A 12874-nucleotide genomic window follows, 5' to 3' on the forward strand; every position below is an offset into this window, starting at 1 on the left:
AGAAGCGGTCACCAACAGCTGGTTTTAAGGAAGAGCTCCCTGGAGATGGAGAGGTAGTGTGGACCCATGTGGAAAGGAGGGACAAGTTGCCGGGTGAGTGACGCTGGGCCCACCCAGCATCTCATCCCAGGGGGCAGGTGACATGCCCTTCGGAAGTCTCCTCCTTCCTCTAGGCTCTGAAAAGAAAGAAGCATGTTTGCAGAAGGAGGAGAAGGTTCTTCCCAAAAAACAAACAAAGCCAATCCTCTATGAATCCTGAACCTCGGGTGCTGTGCCAAGAATCAAGAAGAAAATATCTTTCTGCTCAACCCACCCGCCTCAGTGAATGACTGAGGACAGAGTCATAAGGGCCCAGGATGACACTGGTGAGTCACAGGCTGAGCAGGCTGCTGTGTTCATTAATCTCATGGCGAATGGTGCAGTCTTTATGGGACACTGACCTTGGAAAAAGCAATCTTCAAATCCCCCCAGACTGGAAAGTTCATGAGTTCAACCCTGTAGCAGCAAAGAAACTACTCTCTTAACTGAAGCACACCGACACCGGGCTAAACATCCCCATTAACAAGCAGTCTCGGGGACCAAGTGGGGCTGCAGACACTCTTAATGCTGTCTCTGGAGGCCCTGGGTAATGCGCATTGTGCGTGACCAAGCGTGTGGATGAAAGGGAGGTGAGGCCCCCATGCCCACCAGCTGGCATTCACTCTCTTGCCCTAACATACCTGGGCCTGGGTTGATAGCTACAACCCTGAGCCATCTGTGCCAGCAAGAGCCCTCTCGTCTCTCCTCTGGGAAGGGTGGCCTTGGGCCGTGACTGCCAATGCAATGCAAACCAACTACAGCTCAGGATCAAGAGATCTGCAGGAAGCCATTAGCAGTGGTCAGGTTGGGGGTGGAGTCACGGATGTCAGAGGTCAGAGGGTGCCATGCAGGAGGAGAAAGGAAGGCTGAGATACTGCAGCTGTTCCCACCCCATACACTCACTGCCTTTTGCAAGCTGAGAATATGAATAAGTTTAGGTCAACATGGAGGGACTTGTCTGTGAACGGGTTATCATGAGGAACCAGGGAATTTTTAACAATCCGTGTTTTGGCGGTGAGGCGCTGTCAGTGATGAGTCCAGAAAGCCAACAAGCAGCTCTGGGCCTGCTTTCCCGAAGGTCAAGCAAGCAGGGGGGCCTGCAGCAGTCCCCAAACGCTGGCCTGTGGGTGCCTGTAAATAAGCAGATTTCCGGGTTTCACCCTAGTCTGAAAGTTAACAAGAACTCCTGGGGCCAGGGCCTGAGAATGGGCATCTTTAAGACGCACCCTGTTTGTTCAGATCTGCAGCCAGGTTTGGGAACTGCTGCATGGGGCAGTTTCTATACGCCTTTCTGGGCGGAAAGCAGCTGAAATTGGTCCTTTGAAGCCCCAGGGAAGGGCAGGGCAGGGCAGGGCAGGGTTGGAAAGGTCCTCAAAAGCAACATAGGGAGCTGAAGGTCCACCCCAGCCTCCCGAACTGGGAGCATGGACTTCTACATTCCCTTCCAGGACACAAGTTAATGTTGGCCCAGGGCAGGCCAGACTCATGTTTGTGTGACCACACACACCGAGGAAATGGGGAGCACCAGCTGGGGGACTCTTCCTCATCACACCTCAGCCTTGCTCCCCATGACACCCTGGCAAGCCTATTTCTGGGAGGCAGGGGGCCCAGAGGGCGTCTGAAGAGTTTCTCTTTCCTGTTAGCATCACAAGATTGGAGAGCCTGCTGGGGGTGTCTGTCTCTATTCACAGCCGGCCTTCTCTTCTCGCCCTTGTGTGGACTCTTGGAGACTCAGGGATGTCCCCATGGAGTCTCAAGAGAACCTTGCTTGACCAGCAATCACACCCCTGCCCCATTTGTCTCCCCATCCCTCGTGGTTTGCGCAGCCCAAAGACACTGCAGCAGGAGTCCACGGGCGGTGACTTTCCTCCCTCGGAACCACGCGAGCATCAGTAAGCCATGCAAGTCTGCTGTGAGTTTGAACCTTAAGTGACCGGGAAGGGTGCTCTGCAGAGGAGTGGACTTGGGTGTCTATGAGGAGACCACCGAGCCGGGCTGGGCTGCGTGGCTATCTTCACGCCAACCTCCATGCCCTGCCTTCCCCACGTGCAGCTGCCTGTTTACAGCCAGGTGGTCAGCCCTGGTCCTGCTCCCCTCTCCCCAGGGCCACTGTAGCAGCTCTGGCAGGTCCTCTCATCACGGCTCCCGCCCTTCTCCTGTCCATTCCCTAACTGCTCCTGTAGTTGCCTGAAAATAAATCTGACCACTCCCTGCTGCTCCTGGTTGCCAAAAGGAGGAAGTCCAAATTCCTCAACGGGGGGAAAGAAGGATCCCCTCCCCACGCCGCACCACAGCACTCTTTCAGCCCATCGCCCACCTTCCACGCTGCAGCCCCTGGACAGTCCACTCTCCCAGGGACATGCTGTGGCCGGCCTTTGCCACCCAGTCTCCCAGCAGGCCACGGCCCCCTTCTCAAATCAGCAAGTGAGGATAACAACAATGATCATGATCATATCCATTGCATGTTTCCAAAGTGGTCTAGATGCTTTACTGGCATTACCCTGTTTCCTTCTCAAAATAACTCAGTTGGCTGGTTTCTGTGGGTTGTCTCAGCGGATCTGGTCCTTCTACACATGAGAGAGCTGAGGATAGTTAATTCATGTTAACCACAGCTAGGGGGTTCAGCAGTGGGTCCCAGGGCGGGTAGCCTGTCAGGCTGAGAACTGACAATGGCAGGCTCTTGGGTGATAACCAAGGTACTCCTGAGGGGCAGAGGTCAGGGCAGAATGAGAGAGTGCAGGGAACACCTCTCTGGAGCCTGCACACACCGGGTGCACCCTCCCTGGAGCTATCGGGATCCTGAGAGGGAACGGGGAGGGGGTCTGCGTGCTTGAACGGTGGAAAGCAGGAGGTGCAGGGCTGAGTGGTGGGCACACCAACGAAATGGTCACCAGCTCAGGGCAGCAGGCAGAGGCTCAGGCTCAGCCGACACAGAAATGAGATGACACCGCACCTCATTTGCTGTGCAAACATCTGTGTAATTAGACACATTTGGTGCTGGCAGGGAGAAGCGGGCTACAACACGGGCTTGATGGATCGGGATGCTCCACCAGACTCCAACCACATTCATCACGGAAGCCAGAGCCACGGGGCCATTTTCCTCACAGGCTTTGTCCTGGTTCCCACCCGGGGCCCTGGGGGCGGAGGAGGTGAGGGCTTGGGCTTGCCGGAGCCCAGGGCCAGCCCTGAGGGTCTTGCTGTGTCCCCCACCTGGCCTGGCCAGAATCAACTGTCCTGAGGATAGTGTGGAGCTGCTGGAAGCCCACCCCGGCAGGACCAGGTAGGGATGGAGGGCTCTGGGAACACCATGCTGCTGCCCATCACTGGGGCTTAACCAGACTAGCCCCTCCTTGGCTGGGGAGGAGATCTGCATCCCAGAGCCTCATCTCCTTGCCCTCACAGAAGTAACTATCTTGCAGGGATGTCACATAAAAGTCACTGTGCCTCTCTGAGCCTCAATGTCTGCATCTGCAAGATGAAGCTTAATCCCCATCTCATAGAGCAATCAGGAAGATTCACCAGTACAATACACCAGGGCCCAGGGCCATGCCTGGCCTGCTGCAGACCCATGCAAATTATAAATATGCTTTACTGTATTCTACTGGTTGATGCCAGACTCCACAATGGGGCTCAGTGATCTCAAATAACCTGAATAACGCCCCCCAAGAACATCCACACCCTAATCCCTGGCATTTGTAAGTGTTTCCTTCTACGGCAAATGGGACTTTGGAGACGAGACTACTTTAAAGATCTTGAAATGGGAGCCACAAGTGGATTATCCCAATAGGCCCGAAAGGCAATGGCAGGTGTCCTTAGAAGAGAGAAGCAGGGGAGGAAACTCCCACAGACCAGGAAGAAGGCGAGGTGAGGACAGAGCAAGGGGGAAAAGGTGATGTGCGTGAAGATGGGGCTGTAAGCCAAGGAATGCAGGCAACCTCCAGAATCTAGAAATGCCAGAGTCTCTCCTGGAGCCTCCAGAAGGAACCAGCCCTGCCAACTCCTTGATTTTAAGCACCATTAGACTTATTTCAGACTTGCGACCTCCAGAACGATATGAGGATAAGTTTACATTGTTTTAAGCCATGAAATTTGTGGTAATTAGTTACAGCAGCCTTAGGAATCTCTTCAGGAATCCAACCAGTGAAAGAGCTGAGTAGGCCAGGAGGGACAAGGCTGTCCCTGCAGGCCTCTGGCTGGGCCACCCCTCCCTGCTGCATGCCAGCATCCACGGCCCCCTTTTCCAGGTGCTCTGCTCACACCCAACCCTCACTGCCCAGGGAAGGAAGCAGGCCCTACCCAGAGCTGGAGCATGGCAAAGCCTGGTGAAGACCCAGGCCCCTTCCCGGCTGAGGGCTCCCACCTGCACAGGGAAGGACAGCGCTGAGGGTCCCCCTTCTCAGCGGGGGCTCTGCCTGCAGCCAGCGCTCTCAAGCCAGAGCCTGCAGCTGCATTACCTGCAAAGCATGGCATACATAGACACAGGCCCCTTCCCCCGAGTCTCTGACTCAGTGGGACTGGGCTATGGCTTCAGGATCTGCATTACCCACAACAGACTCGCAGGGGACACTGCTGCTGCTTGGCTAGGGGTTCTAGGAGCGACTGGACTCGGGGCAGTGCCCTAACGAAGAGCTGAGGTGCTGTCAAGAAGGGCTCAGCTGGACTCGCCCGAGGGACCCGTGGTCCATACTTATGCTCCCACAAGAAAGGCCAGCACGCAGTGGAGGGCCTGAGCTCAGGGGGCTGGAACTTGATTTCTAACTTCCAAAGTGGGTGAGCCATAGGGTTAGTCATCTACCCACTCTGTGCTGCTTTGGCTCCTTCATTTGTAAAATGGAAAAACACAAAATGACTCTCTTTTGGGTTGCTGAGAAGATTAAATGGCATGAACACATAAAAGCGTTTATAGCAGGGCCTGTTCACAAGGTCAGTTATGATGAGGAATGGTGGTCATCAGTGTTGGGGTCTTCCTGCACTTCGGGTGGTGCCTCTACACGCTTCAGGTGGGTAGGGAGAGGTGAGTCAGGACATTCACCTGCAGGGGGAAGCAGTCCAGCCTGGACTCTCTCTGCACGAAGCTCTCAGCATTGCCCGGGTCTCCTGACCAACATCCTGTGCAGGAAGCACTTTGAGGCAGGCCTGCTCTGCCCGGGATCCGTGTCACCGAACCAGCCAAACATGACTCGTGAGCAAGAATCAGCAACAGCAACCCCCTCCCAAATAGGGACCGAGCTCCCTGGGTGCTCCTACGAGTCTCAGACGCCACTGACCGAGCAATTTTTGGGTGGCCCAACTAGTTCCAAACACAGGCACCTTCCAGAGGCTTCTCCGGCTGTGGTCTCAGTCACCTGCAGGTGGAGGCGCCCTGGAGGTGAGCAGAGGGTGGAAATCACCCCAACACCCACCGGGCAGACACAAGGCTGCTGTGGCGGATCCTAGTCAAGTGAGAACCAGGTATGTGCACTGAAATAAAACAAAAAGCTCCCAACATGTCAACAGGACACAGAGGACAACTGGAAAGGACTCCCAATGGCCAAATCTGGGACAATTGGAACAACATAATAAATAGTGATAATCATAGAGTATAAATAACCATGCATCCATCTGCATAACAATAGACAATCTAATATATAAAGAAATGTGGGAGGCGGGACAGCTTTTCCTTACCGGAGAATTCCAACCACTAAATGTGGCCAAAATGATAGAAACAGAAAATCGCCATTTGGCAAACACTAGTAATGACTGTTTCTGGCAAGAAGCATCGATGGATGTGTAAGTGAGTGGATGGAAATATGATAAGAAACAGGATATTTCCATATCCTCTAAGGATTACCCCACAAGATACTTCTTAATTACGAACGGGACAACTTTAAAGCGGAGAAGCCAGCAGACAGCCTCATAACCAAGTGATCAACGTTTCCAGCAATGAGAAGCCTGAAGATCACAGTCCTCCTGACAGGACGCCTGCAAAGGACACATATCACTTTTACAGTATTATTCCCAAAATGCATGATCCGAATGTCATCATGAAATAGCATCGATCAGGCAAACCCAAATCCAGAGACATCTTATATAGTAACTGGCCTGCACTCTTTAAAACTGCCAAGGTCATGAAAGACAAAAGAGACCAAGGAACCATCCCAGACAGGAGATAATGAAGGAGTCTCGACAACCAAGTGCCACATGGGATCCACGACTGGGTCTCGAACTGGGTAAAAAGACACTAGCGGGCAACTGAGCAAATGTGGATAAGCTCTGCCGGTGAGTTAACTGCATTCTGTCCGTCTCGGGTTATGTAAGATGCCAACATTTGAGGAGCTGCATGAAGTGTATACAAGAAAGCCTTTATGGTTTTTGGAACTGTTTTTGTACGACCTTCATTATTTCAAAGTAAAACAATTTTTAAAAAGAAAGGAAAAGTCCCAGGTTTGCTCCGTCTTGGGGAGGCAGTGGGTGTCCTGAAACAGGACTCTGCTCAGGCACAATGCTGTGAGCACAGTGAGGGCCCAGCGAGTGTTGACTGACTTCACTGGGATGGGAGATGGTAGAGGCAGGAGGATGTGCCTTCACAGGTGGCGGGCGGGGAGAGGCTCTCTCTCCACTCAGCGAGTACTGGTTGTGCACCTATTCATGTCAGCTGCTGAGACACAGAGCTGGGAGGAGAGTTCAGAGCCGGCTGGGAGGCAGGTGCAAAAATGGATGGTGATCCTGTGGATCCAGGGCAGCAGCCCCCACTCAGTGTGAAGGATCACAGTGCCCCTGAGGAGGTGACTCCTTAGTTGAGGCTTGGAGGTGGCCTGATAGGGGGAGGTTCCAGGCACATTGGGCAGGCAACCAGCCCCAGGCACAGACACACGGGACAGAACCACAGAAGCAGCTTGGCATGAACAGGTGAGGGGGCCGGAGGGTGTGGGCATGAAGATGCTGGGTTGAGAGGGGTCTTGGGGCTGGCTGACCTTCGCAAGAGCTATCCTGGAGGCAGGTATGGGGAACAGCGGAGAGTTCGGGCGTAGGGAGAAGGAGGGGCCCTATTTCCTGGAAGGATAGCCAGGGACCAAGATTTTGAGTGCTAAAGGCCAAGAAAATGACACTAGCCAATGGGCTTAGAGGCCCCAGATGGGTATGACGGGGACAGGGCTAGGCAGGTGGAGACCACATGGTGACCCCACCCCTTCTACCTGGGGACCTCAAAGCTAGGAATAGGAGGGGCCCCAAAGCATCACTTGGAGCTTGTCCTTTTAAGTACGGTGACTATACAATTTACTAGTCAAAGGGGGAGACTTGACGAAGTGAAAAAGGGTGCTCTGAATTATTATGCTGGAACAACATATACCTAAGATCACTTTACTTATACAGGATCTTAGACCTAGAGAGGATTCCCACTTCGTGGATGAAGAAAGAGCTCCAAACCATGTGTAGATACACCAAGGAAGCCCAGAGCCTTAGAAATGGTGATGTGGGCTGGGGGTGGCTGGTGTTTATATGCTGCCCACCCACACGCTCACACAGGGTCCCAGGCCATGATGGCAAAGGTGATCGCCCGCTCAGGACAACGTAGATCAGGAACCCCCAAAAGAAAGACAGAGGCAGGAGATGTGGCTGAGGCTGTGGCCTCAGCCATGGCAGATGACTGCACGCCAGGAGCAGCAGGCAGAGGGCAGGACTTACCCATGCACACCGTGGACAGAATGAGGCTCGTAATGGTACCTTCCTTCCTGGTGTCGCATGTCAATCGGTAGGGGCGCATGGAAGGGTGGCAAGAGATGCTGCGGCACTGCAGAGGGGGAGAAAGAAACAAGACTTCAAAAACTTTTCCCCTCCCTCAAAAAGCTACTTTCAAAGGGCTTTAAAGCTCAATGAATTTCATAGCAAGAGCAGCCAGGACAAGGGGCTCCGTGGTGCCTGCGCGATCACACACCCACGAAGGGGGATGAATAAATAATCAAAGTCCGCCCGAGAATCCTACATCTTCCACATAAAAGATCCCCAACTGCGCTCTTGACAAAGACAAGCAGCTAAGCAGTCTTTGAACTCGGGGAGATTACAGGCAGGGCCACGAAACTGGGCTCAGCCCGCAAATCAGGGCTGACAGAGCGACAGGCTCCAACTCCGCCGGCTTCTGCCCATGCCGGCCCCGGCTGCGTGTGGCTCCAGCAGCACCAGGTTACGGCATCCGGATGTTGCAGTGCACACAGGCTGGAGGTATTTACCTAGAGTCATTTGTGAAGGCAGGGCCCACAGATGGTGCCGCCAGCCTCACGAAGGCCAAATCCCACCCAGCTTCTGTCCTGTTTTGCTGGCAGTATAAAGCGGACATCTATGTGGATCTGTTAGTTCTCCAGCTCTTAATATTAATTCTTGACCCCTAAACGCTGTCGGGTGCCCCCAGGATCGAAAACACCAGCACGTGTGTGTCAGTTTCCAGAGCTGAGTCAGCCTCCTGTCTGAACTTGGCCTGCCCTCAACAAATCATCACGATAATTGTAGGATGCTCTTTGTTTATTAAAAAAAAATTCCTGGGTACCCTGGAGGCAAACATAATTATAGGCTTTAGGAAAATACAGATTTTAACAAAGTAGTTATACTGGGAAAAGGTGGGGATTTCTTAGTCGACTCTCCTTCAATCTGAAGGCCACAGGCCAGTGGGAAGCAGGGTTAAGTTTGGATTTCTAATATTTTAAAGAAATGTGAATGGGTTTGTGATAGGTATGTACAGGTCACCTGACTGCTAGGCTAAGAAATGCAGACAAAGTTTTAGGAGAGACGGGGTTTCATCATGTTGGCCAGGTTGGTCTCGAACTCCTGACCTCAGGTGATCCATATGCCTCGGCCTGCCAAAGTGCTGGGATTACAGGCAAAGAGCGAAACTTCATCTCAAAAAAATAAAAAAGAAATAAACAAACAAAAAACGCAGAAAAATAATGCTACTAACTGTTTCTGTGCAAACAGATTCTGGTACAATACCATAAATACTATGAATTCCATTTTTTTTTTCTTGTAGTAAAGACACCTAAAATTTACCATTTAAACCTTTTCTTTTCTTTTTTTTGAGACGGAGTTTTGCTGTCTCCCAGGCGGAGTGCGGTGGCGTGATCTCGGCTCACTGCCAGCTCCTCCTCCCGGGTTCACGCCATTCTCCTGCCTCAGCCTCCCGAGTAGATGGGACTACAGGCGCCCGCCACCATGCCCAGCTAATTTTTTTTGTGTTTTTTTTTTTAGTAGAGACGGGGTTTCACCATGTTAGCCAGGATGGTCTTGATCTCCTGAGCTCGTGATCTGCCCACCTTGGCCTCCCAAAGTGCTGGGATTACAAGGCATGAGCCACCACTCCCGGCCCATTTAAACCATTTTTTTACACGCACTGTTGAGTGGCATTAAGCACCTTCACATTGTTGTGCAATCATCACCACCATCCATCTCCACAACTGAAACTCTGCACCCACGAAACACTAACTCCCATTCCTCTCCCCGAGTCCCTGTGCATCCACCATTCTTCCTCCTGCCTCTATGAATTTCCCATGCGAGCTATGTCATGCAAGAAGGATCACACAGTATTTGTCCTTTTGAGACTGGTTTATTTCACTTCACATAATGTCCTCAAGGTTCATCCATGTTACAGCCTGTGCCAGAATCTCCTTCCTTTTTAAGGCTGAATAATAATCTATTGTACTGGATAGACCACATTTTTTTGTCCACCCATCTGTCAATGGATGCTTGGGTTGAACACAATGGATTCTTAATGGGAAGACACTTTTCTCCTGAAATTTTAACTTTAATTTTATATGTTCAACTCCATCTTCATAATTTCACAATACTGGCACTTTCCATGGGGACCAAGAAAAACAAAAGCAAATCTTCTCACCCTGATTCAGTTTGCCCAACTCAGACTCAAAGAGGAGTTGGTCACAGGCATGTGGTCCAAGCCTCTGGCCCAGCTATCACTTCCAGAGTCCCCGAGTGCTGGGAGGACCACGTTTTCTCTGAGGCCCTGGCCCCACACAGGTGAGCTGGGCACGTGGCTGTGATTAAGGCCGCTGTGACAGGACCACTAGGTGCTCTGGAGGCTGGGGACCCCGAGGGTCAGAGCTCACTCACCTGCTGCATGACTTTTGCAAGTTTCTTTGCCTCTCTGAGTCTCCATTTGTTCATCTGAAAATGGATAACAGTAACTACCTACATGGCTGCTGTGAAGATGTAAAAAGCCCACACAGAGGAGGTGCTTCTCCCAGAGCCTGTGCAGAGAGGACACACTCAACAAGTGTCACTGCTGAGGAGGACAAGTGGCACTCACGTTTGGAGCCTCCAAAGTCCATCATCAAACTATGAATTTACTTATGTGAGGCACAGGACAAGTGGCTCATACTGGGTGCAAACCCTAGGGAGGGTGGGGGGCCAAGCACTGCTTACTCACAAAGAGACCACTGGATCCCCAGGGAGCCAGCAGGGAATCAGTGACCGCTTTCCCAAATGTGTAGAAAAGGGCCTTAAAAACATGGCAGGGCGGACCAAATTCCAGTATTTTGCTAACAAAATAAAAATGTGTGTGTGTGTGTGTGTGTGTGTGTATTTCTAAATGTTTCCTTGCACATCCAGAAGCCCCCTGATGCAACTAGTGTCACTACGCCCATTAAAGCGATGAGGACACGGAAGCCAAGAATGATTCATGGCCCTGCCTAAAGTCGCAGGACTGAAAAACGACAGTGCCAGGGGGAGAATCCAAGGCTCTGAATGGCTTTTCCCTCCACCCAGCCTAAATGACACTCAGAGGCAGCTCCCAAGCACCAGGGTAGTCCCAGTCCCCCATCGCCCCACCACGTCCCTACCTTGCTATGTACTTTAGTTAACAAATGCACACACAGTCCACAGCTCTGTTCTCCACACTTGGCAAATGCCAGCTCCTGGGTTTTCCCAGCGACCCCAGGAAGCTGCATTCAGCCCAGGATTCCTTGGTCTTCACACAGGCCATCCCCCAGCATCCTGGTGTGCCTACCATTTATGGTCTTGCTCATATAGAGGCTGAGCAGAGGGGTCTCCTAATGCCATCAGAGAACAGACCACCCCATCCTACTGCCAGCTATGAGCTGACATGCTCTGCTTAGGATTCAGGATTCAGGCAATTTCACCCAGGTCTATAAAGTCTGTGGAACACTGTGAGCTCCAGGGGTTTACCAGGCAAACATGAAGTAGAGGTACCACTGAGGCTGCCCCTCTGCCCCACAAGACCAAGCTGTGGGGGGTGTGTGTGTGTGTGTGTGTGTGTGTGTGTAAGTACGTGTGTGGGGTGTGTTTGCATATGTGTGTGGTATGTGTCTAAGTGTAGCGTGTGTGGTGTATGTATATGTGTGTGCTGTGCATGCATGTATGAGTACATGCAGTTGTGTGTATGTATGTAGTGTGTGGTGTGTCTCTGTTGTAGTATGTGTCTTTGTGTCTTTGTGTGTATGTGTATTGCTGTGTGTATGTGTATGTGTGTTGCTGTGTATGTGCATGTGATGTGTGTGTTGTTGTATGTGGATTTTATGTGTAGTATGTGTATGTATGCATTGCTGTGTATGTGTGCATATGTGTGCTGTGTGTGTGTTGCTGTGTGCATGTGCATGGATGTTATATGTGTATGTGTGTTGCTGTGTATGTATGCATGTGTATGCTGTATGTGTGTATGTTGTATGTGTTGCTGTGTGTACGTGCATGTTGCTGTGTATATATACATGTGTGTTGCCATATGTGCATATGCTGTGTGGTATGTGTGTGCTGCTGTGTGTGTATGTGTGTGTTGCATGTGTACATATGTGTTCCTGTGTATGTATGTGTTGTATGTGTATGTTGCTGTGTGTATGTGTGTGTTGTTGTCTGTATGTGTGCTGTTGTATGTGCATGTTGCTGTGTGTGTGTGCTGTATGTGTATGTGTGTTGCTGTATGTGCATGTGGTGTGTGTATGTTGCTGTGTATATGTGTGTGTGTGTGTGTGTGCTGTATGTGTATGTGTGTATTGCTGTGTGTATGTGCATGTTGTGTGGGTTGGAGGAGGGGCCTGAGGCTTCCAGAAAGAGGCCTGGGGAGGGGTCCCACAGAGTCCTGTTACAGCGGGGGCTGCCCTCTGTTTTCTGGCAGCTCCCGGGGTGGAGGCTGTGGAGGTTACAGGGGAAGTGTTTTCTCTTTCTCCAGGCAGGCAGGGCTGCAGGCGGCACCTCCTACCAGCTCTGCTGCTCTCTAGGAGCTGGGTCACCTGTGGAATGTGCAGGCTGCACCGTGCACCCCTCTCTCACCCCTGGAATCCCCAGGAGGGGCCTGGGGACACGTGTTAGTGGGTCCTCCTGTCCTGGCGGTGATGTGTGAGGTTGGCCAGGGCAGAGTGGCAATGTGCCCACCAGGGTTGATGTTGCGGGTCCTCGTCTCCAGCAACGTCTACTGCCTCATGGGGCTTTGCTAACAGCACCTTTAGTTTTACCATTAACCTTGCTCTTATTCCCATTTTTCAGGAAAGAACATCAAGGCTCAGGGTGGTGTGACTTTACTTCCATATGAGCAATGATCCATCGGGCGGTAAGTGACTGGTGGTCTCATAGTCTTTTCCCCACACAGCCCAGCCCAGCACCCAGCATGCAGCAGGCCTTCAGTGAGCAGGGCCTCCGGCACTGCTATCCCAATACAGTAGCACGATGTTTGCCCCAGGATGGGATGCATAAGGTCAGCTAGTCGGGGAAGGTGCAAGGAGTAAGATCAGGGACCTGCCCAGATCCCTCTGCTCACCCTCAGAGAGAAAACCCCATCTATTCACATCAGCAGTTGTGAAGTATG

The 12874-nt window shown here is 51.8% G+C and overlaps 1 protein-coding gene across 4 annotated transcripts in view; it reads right to left on the reverse strand.

The window, feature by feature from the left end:
* Window positions 1-12874, reverse strand: part of GLI2 (GLI family zinc finger 2) — a 259017-nt gene that overhangs the window by 58725 nt on the left and 187418 nt on the right. For all 4 annotated transcript variants that reach the window (XM_045366945.2, XM_045366942.2, XM_065525370.2 and 1 more), the window contains one exon: window positions 7744-7849. In XM_045366945.2, the coding sequence (XP_045222880.2) occupies window positions 7744-7802 (59 nt within the window). In that variant the 5' untranslated portion in view covers window positions 7803-7849. The remainder of the gene's footprint in view (window positions 1-7743; window positions 7850-12874) is intronic.

This window comes from Macaca fascicularis, chromosome 12 (assembly GCF_037993035.2).
Source record: "Macaca fascicularis isolate 582-1 chromosome 12, T2T-MFA8v1.1".
Classification (NCBI taxonomy): Eukaryota; Metazoa; Chordata; class Mammalia; order Primates; family Cercopithecidae; genus Macaca; species Macaca fascicularis.